The 7393-nt window shown below is 44.6% G+C and overlaps 1 protein-coding gene across 1 annotated transcript in view; it reads right to left on the bottom strand.

The window, feature by feature from the left end:
* The window catches only part of HOMER2 (homer scaffold protein 2), a 133911-nt gene extending 126778 nt beyond the window's left edge, over positions 1 to 7133 (bottom strand). Inside the window, exon 1 of the mRNA XM_030884476.2 lies at positions 7027 to 7133. Within this exon, the coding sequence (XP_030740336.2) occupies positions 7027 to 7133 (107 nt within the window). The remainder of the gene's footprint in view (positions 1 to 7026) is intronic.
* Positions 7134 to 7393: the final 260 nt, after the last annotated feature.

Raw genomic sequence — 7393 nt, 5'->3', positions numbered from 1 at the left:
TCTGATTTTTTTGAGGGGTGCTTCCATGGGTGTGGATTATAGATCCAGGTAAAATGAAATCCTTCACAACCTCAGTCTCTTCTCCGTTGATTGTGACGCTGCTTGCTGGCCCCGTTGTGAGGATGTTTGTCCTTTCTAGGTTGAGGTGTAAGCCATATGGAAGGTGTAGTCCTCGAGCCGAATCAGTAAGGGCATCAAGTCCTCTTTACTAACAAGGTGGTTTCACCTGCATCAGATCGTCTCTGATCTGGTGCCACGTGCTCCTAAACTTCAGTTCCTCAGGTTATTTGCTCAGAATCCAGATATGGTGAGAGGACACAACGCTGACACCCACCTTTCTTGATTTTAAACCACGCACTATCCCCTTGCTGTTTAAAAGACTCCCTCTTGGTCTCTGTTCAGTTCCATATGAGCCCAAGCGTCTTTCTGGCATTTAGAAGAATGAATAGCTCTTTGGTGTTCGTTGCTTTCAGTCAAGAGCCATCTGATGTCACCCGTCCCACGTGCTCTTCTCCCTGAACCTTGAGTCCCTGGCATGTCCCTGTTGAAATGCTGATGCAATCACTTTTAAATGATCGCCAGCAAAATGTTGCTTGAATGTGATATTAATGATATTGCTTAGTAATCTCCATATTCTGTTGGACATTTCCTTGGGACGGGCATGGATATGCATCTCGTTCCGTCAGCTGGCTCGTCTAAGTCAAGACCTCCAGTATTACTTTTGTTAGTGAGAACATTCTGGTTGGTAGCCTATCCATTCTAGGAGCCTTGTTTTTTCTTTTCCGACTTCTTGGCATTGCAGTTTAGACTTCTTTCGTCCATAGCAAAGGTTCTTAATTATATGCTGTCTCCCGAAGTGGTTGGATATCGATCGACCAATTCTTTTTGGTACAGAGACTCGTATAGTCCCAGCCTAGGTGGCCAGCCAGGCACACATTTCTCTTTAGATACAACAACTCTGCCTATGAGGAGCTGATTTCTAAGTTCAAATACATTTTAGCCAATTCCTGGAATCCTGCTGGAAAAAAAAGAAGATCAACAAAACAGAGGGAGATGCTCGAGAAGATGGATTGACATGGTGGTGGCAAAATGAGCTCAGACGTGAGACTTGTGGGGAGGCGCAGGACAGGGCAGCATTCATGCTGCTGTGCGTGGGGTGGCCATGCTTTGGGACTGATTACATAGCACCAGCAACAACCTGGACACAAGAAACTGTGGCTCTTCCCATTCTGTTACTCTCTGACGCTGCCAAAATTGGCCCAATTCTGCTGAAATAAACCCAATTCTGAAACAAACTCTTTCTCTATTGTAGAATAAAGATGGACCTGGTGTGGATGGGGTGTAACAGATATTATTATAACTGTTATTACAATATACATCTTTCCATGGGGTAATACCAGGAGGCAAAGCCAAGGGACCAGACTCACTGCCGTCAAGTCGATGCCACGATGCCGCCTCACAGTGACACTATAGGACAGAGTAGAACTCCCTGTGGGTTTCCCAGACTCTTTCTGGGAGTAGCAAGCCATGTGCTTCTCTTTGGGAGCCACTGGTGGTTTCAAATTGCTGACTTTTCAGTTAACAGTCAAACCTGTAGCTACTTCTGGACTCTAAGATTACAATTTTTAGTTCCTGTCCAAGGAAACATCTGTACCCTGTGACTAGAATAGACAAAAATCTCCTACATCTCAACAACAAACAAAAAGTGGGCAAAGGAACTGAGTAGAGCCCTTTCTCCAAAGAAGATACACAAGGGGTCCACAGCACATGAGAACAAGCTCCACATCATCAGTCGCTAGGGAGATGCGGGTCAAAACCACAGCGAGATACCACCTCATACCCAAAGCATTGAAAACATTAGAATAAGTGTGAAAGCCAGCTATAACTGGAGACACACTGTGTGATTCCGGTACAGAACGCAGAGTGGTGATTGGCCAGGGGCTGAGGAGGGGCAACAATGGGAGAATCACTGTGTACGGGCTACAGGGTTTCCTTTTGGGGTGGTAAAAATGTTTTGGACCTAAAATATGGTTACATAACAGCATTGTGATGATGCTTACACAACATTGTAAATGTTCTAGGTCAGCGGTTCTCAACCTGTGGGTCTCGACCCTTTTGGGGGTCGAATAACCCTTTTACAGGGGTCTCCCAATTCAGCACAGTATCAAAATGACAGTTATGAAGTAGCAATGAAAATAATTTTATGAGGAAAGAGCAAGGAGGAAAAGGACATTTATAGAGGGTGTCGAATGGGATCAGTTATTAGGCATCAAAGAACAAAAAATCATATCATTGTGAATGAGGGGGAGTGCAGAGTGGAGACCCAAAGCCCATTAGCAGGCCACTGGACATCCCCTTACAGAAGGGTCTCGGGGACGAGATGAGCCAGTCAGGGTGCGATGTAGCAACAATGAAACATACAACTTTCCTCTAGTTCCTAAATGCTTCCTCCTCCCCCACTATCATGATCCCAACTCTATCTTACAAATCTGGCTAGACCAGAGGATGTACACTGGTACAGATAGGAACTGGAAACAGGGAATCCAGGGCGGATGATCCCTTCAGGACCAGTGGTGTGAGTGGCGATACTGGGAGGGTGAACCGATTACAAAGATCTACATGTGACCTCCTCCCTGGGGGATGGACAACATAAAAGTGGGTGAAGGGAGACGTTGGACAGGGAAAGATATGACAAAATAATTTATAAATTATCAAGGGTTCATGAGGGAGGGGGGAGCGGAGAGGGATGGGAAAAATGAGGAGCTGATGCCAGGGGCTTAAGTGGACAGCAACTGTTTTGAGAATGAGGAGGGCAATGAATGTACAAATGTGCTTTACACAATTGATGTATGTATGGATTATGATGAGTTGTATGATCCCCTAATAAAATGATTTAAAAATAATAATAAAATAATTTTATGGTTGGGGGTCACCACAACATGAGGAACTGTATTAAAGGGTCGTGGCATGAGGAAGGTTGAGAACCACTGTTCTAGAGAGTAAACTTGAATCAGCAATAAAGTTTCCAATATTTTCCCTATACTATAGGTTTTTAGTTTCTCAATACTGTTTTGTTTTTCCCAATACTTGTCTTTCGATGGACAGCATGTTTACGTTTTAAAGAAGTCTGGCTTATTTATTTTTCCTTCTGTTGCTCATGTGCTTTTTTGGGGTCATAGTTAATAATCCTTTGCCAAAAACAAAGTCCTGAAGCATTATCCTTTCATTCTGTGAGTTTATCATTTGAGCGCTTACATGGCGGTTGTGGCTCCATGTTGAGCTGGTTTTGTATCTGGCGTGTGAAAGGGGTTCAACGTCACGCTCTTGCATATTGACGTCCTTTGGTCCCAGCACCATTTACTGAAGAGACTGCTCTCCCCACCCCCGCCCATTGATTGGACGTGGGAGCCTCATTGCAAATGAGTTGTATGGGCTTATTTCTGGACGCCCAATTCTATTTCATTCTCTAGAAGTCTAGTCTTAAAAAAGTACTATATTGTTTGGATAATTATAGCTCTGGGGAAAGTTTCAAAATTGGGAACTGTGAGTCTTCCAAGTTTGTTCTTTTTCAAGGTTGTTTTGGCTATTTGGGGATCTTGCAATTCATATGAAGGGGAGGACTGGCTGTGCCATTGCTGCAGAAGCATTGGCAAAGTTTTTCTTGGTGGCACATTGAGTCTGTGAACCACTTTGGGTAGTGACCCGTGAACATGCAGACTCAGACAGCCGGGACCCTCCTTGCCCTCCTGCCTCCTTTAAATCCCTTGCATTATTTTCTTTCTCCTTCAGGAATAAATCAAAATACCAGAGAATACTGAAAATACCAGTCAAAAAAAGCAATTATGAACGGAGTCCACTGTGTTACTCGGATCCTGGCAGCCTCCTTGTTCGGGCTTGAGCATGTCTAATATTAAAGCAAATGAATCTTTCTTCAATCTATGTCTCGGAATACCCGTCTCCAAATCTCTCAGCAATGATGCAATCTTGAATAGCCTGTCATACAACTCCTATTTCTCAAAACTTCAAATATGTTGTTCGTTAGGTTCTGTGGCATCTCTTCCATGGGAAGGGCATAAGCTTTGGAGGGCAAAGATCTAATCCCACTGATCCGGCTTGCTTGTGTAACCTTGGGCAACTTGCTTATCATCTTTAAGGTTCATTTGTAAAAGAGGGGCAATATCTCTATAGGTGGGTTGTTGAACGGACCAAACGAGGTTATAGCAAGCTCTGCACAGTGCCTGCCCTGTGGGAAGTGCTCCAACTACAGGAGTGGTAGTGCTGTTCACATTCCAACATGGCCATCTTTCTAGGACTGTCACAACGTCATAGCAGACTATGGACAGCCTTGAGAAGAATGGGAATTCCAGAACACTTCATTGTGCTCATTCAGAACCTGTACATGGATCAAGAGGCAGTTGTGCAAATAGAATAAGGAAATGTTTCCTGGCTTAAATCAGGAAAGGTGTCGTATCAAGGCTGTATCCTCTCACCATTCTTATTCAATCTGCGCGCTGAGCAAGTCAGAGAAGCTGAACTAAAGGAAGAGGAGCTCAGCATCAGGATTGAGGGAGGCTTATGAACAACCTGTCATGTGCAGATGGCCAAATCTTGCTTGCTGGAAGTGAGGAGGACTTGCAGCACTTGCTGAGGAAGACTGAGGATTGCAGCCTTCACTATGAATTACAACTCAATGTAAAGAAAACAAAAATCCTCACAACAGGACCAATAGACCAGATCATGATAAATGGAGGGAAGATTGAAGTTGTCACGGGTTTCATCTTGCTTGGATCCATAATCGATGCTCATGAAGCAATCGTCAAGCTCAAATGACGGGTTACGTTGGGCAAATCGACTACACAAGATGTCTTTGAAGTACTGAAGAACAAAGCTGTTACTTTGAGGACGAAGATGCATCTGACCCAAGCCAGGGCGTTTTCAGTTGCCTCCTATGCATGTGAAAGTTGGATACTGAATCAGGAAAACCGAAGAAGAATCGATGCCTTTGAATTATGGCGCTGGCGGAGAATACTGAAAATACCAGTCAAAGCTATGAACCGGTCTGTCTCGGGAGAAGTACAGCCAGACCCCTCCTTTGTTTCTCACAGTTTGGACATGTTAGGAGAGACATCGTGCTTGGTAAAGGGCGGGGCAGCAAGAAAGAGGAAGGCCCTCCGAAGATGGACTGGCACCGTGGCTGCAGCAGTGGGTTCGACCTTAACACCTGCCAGGGTGACCCGGGCCAGGGCAGTGTTTCGGTCTGTGCTTCACAGGGTCGCTGGGAGAGCGATGGAACTGAGGCAAGGCAACAGCATAACATTATCATCTCATTTTAACAATGTGAAACAGAGCTCAGAGATACAGAATGTTGGTCCGAGTCACGCAGGTCCGTCTGGAGGGAACGATACACCCTTTCCTCCTGAAAACAAAACACTAAAGATTGAAGGTAGAGCAAAGGCAGTCACCCGCTTGTGGGAGGAGGCAGACTCCTGTTTGCCTTGGGAAAAACTGAGTCTACACACGGAGGCTTGACAAAACCAATCAGAAGTTCTCCTAGAGCCCACAGTAACTGCCAGCACTCATTTCCGATTCCTTTCTCAGTCATGCTGGTGGAACGGTACTTCCTCCTGGTCAACATCACTGAAAATTCACTAAGCATCTAAACCATTGGTTCTCACCCTATGGGTCTCGACCCCTTTCAGGATCAAAGGACCCTTTCACAGGGGTCGGCCAATTCATAACAGTAGCAAAATAACAGTTATGAAGTTGCAACAAAAAGAACTTTATGGTTGGGGGATCAGGAACTGTATTAAAGGGCCGTGGACTGAGGAAGGTTGAGAACCACTGCTGTAGTGTCTAATCGGAAGATGCTGAAATCTGAGGAGAGACATGCATTTACCCAGATGGGTTAGTCACAGCTCATATTTCAAGTATGATGGGGTGATATTCCAGGGCTCCCCGAGGGGACTTGGGAGGGGACATGAGCACCGAAGGGAAAGAAAGCAGCCGTCGAGCATTCCCCTAAGAGGGCTCTTTAGAAGATGGCCAGTCCCCATCCTCCACACCAAAGAATTCAGATTCTCACAGTATCTTACTTCCGGCAGTACAGTTCTTCTTTTTTATTGAAGTGAAATTCATAAAGCATAAAATTAATCATTTTAAAGCACAGAATTCAGTAAATTTAGTATATTTACCACATTATGCAATCATCTCTATCTAGTTCCCATTCTCATTACCTCAAAAGCAATACCCCCTGCTCCCCAAAAGTCATTTCCCACCCACCCCTCCTCCCCTAGTCCTCCCCAACCACCAACCTGCTCTCTGTCCCTGGAGCTTTCTGACTCTAGACATGTAGGTGGAATCCTATCACACGGGACTCCTTTCACTCAGCGTAATGTTTTCAAGGTTCATCTAGGTTGTAGCATCTCACAACTTCATCTGTGCTGTGGCTGAATATGGTTTATTATCTGAATGTATATTTTGTGCATATGTTAATTTGCTGATGGACATTTGGGTTGTTTCCACCTATAGTATTGTGAATAGTGCTGCTATGAACGTTTGTGTAAAAGTATGTGTTTGAGTGCAAGCTTTCAATGATTAGAATCATTTCTTTCCTTTTCCGTTGTTAAGAATGTGCACAGCAGAAATGTACCCATCCAACAACTTCTACATGTCCCAGTGAGTGTCACTGCTGCTACAGTCATTCACATCCTCCTTTTCTGAGCTGTTCTTCCTCCACTCACATAAAGTCTCTGTCCCCTAAGCTCCTAGGTAGTCCTTTGAGTTGCTATGGTCAAATTAATCGCATGTAAATAGATCTTAAAAGAGCACAACGCTCAAGGCAGATGTTATTTACTAATTAAGCTATACTGCTGTTTGGTTTTAAAATTTCAGGTGATATTTTTGATTGAAGGTTTAATGTTGAAAGACTATCTCCAGGCAATAGTTTCTTTCAGGAGTTCATCGACCCTTCATGGTTTCAGAAAAACTGGACTCTATGACAACTTGGGCTTCTATGCGGCATTTTACCATTTTTGAGCAACATTCTTCTGTAGATCTTTCATCAAGATCTTTAGTATTGGTGGCTGGGCACCATTCAGTTCTTCTGGTCTCCGGGCATAGAGGCAGCTGTTCATGGTGGCAATTTGCCACAGACTCCATTCTTTTCTCCTGTTCCTGACTCTACTTCTTCCTCTGTTGCTCCAAGGGGGAAAAAGGCCGACTGAATGGATGCTTGAGAACGTTGAGGTCCCTGGGCACCACACAGCAAACCAGAAGGTAGAGTAGAAGTGTTAAACATCGTATTAGGCCAATGAACCAAGATGTCCCATGAAACCGTGATCCCACACCTCCAAGCCAAGGCACCCCATCCCAGGAGCTGTTTGGTTGTGCATAC

Source organism: Echinops telfairi, unplaced genomic scaffold (genome assembly GCF_000313985.2).
Source record: "Echinops telfairi isolate 266 unplaced genomic scaffold, ASM31398v2 ScPeMD7_7;HRSCAF=31, whole genome shotgun sequence".
Classification (NCBI taxonomy): domain Eukaryota; kingdom Metazoa; phylum Chordata; class Mammalia; order Afrosoricida; family Tenrecidae; genus Echinops; species Echinops telfairi.
This window is presented reverse-complemented; position numbering and strand designations above follow the sequence as displayed.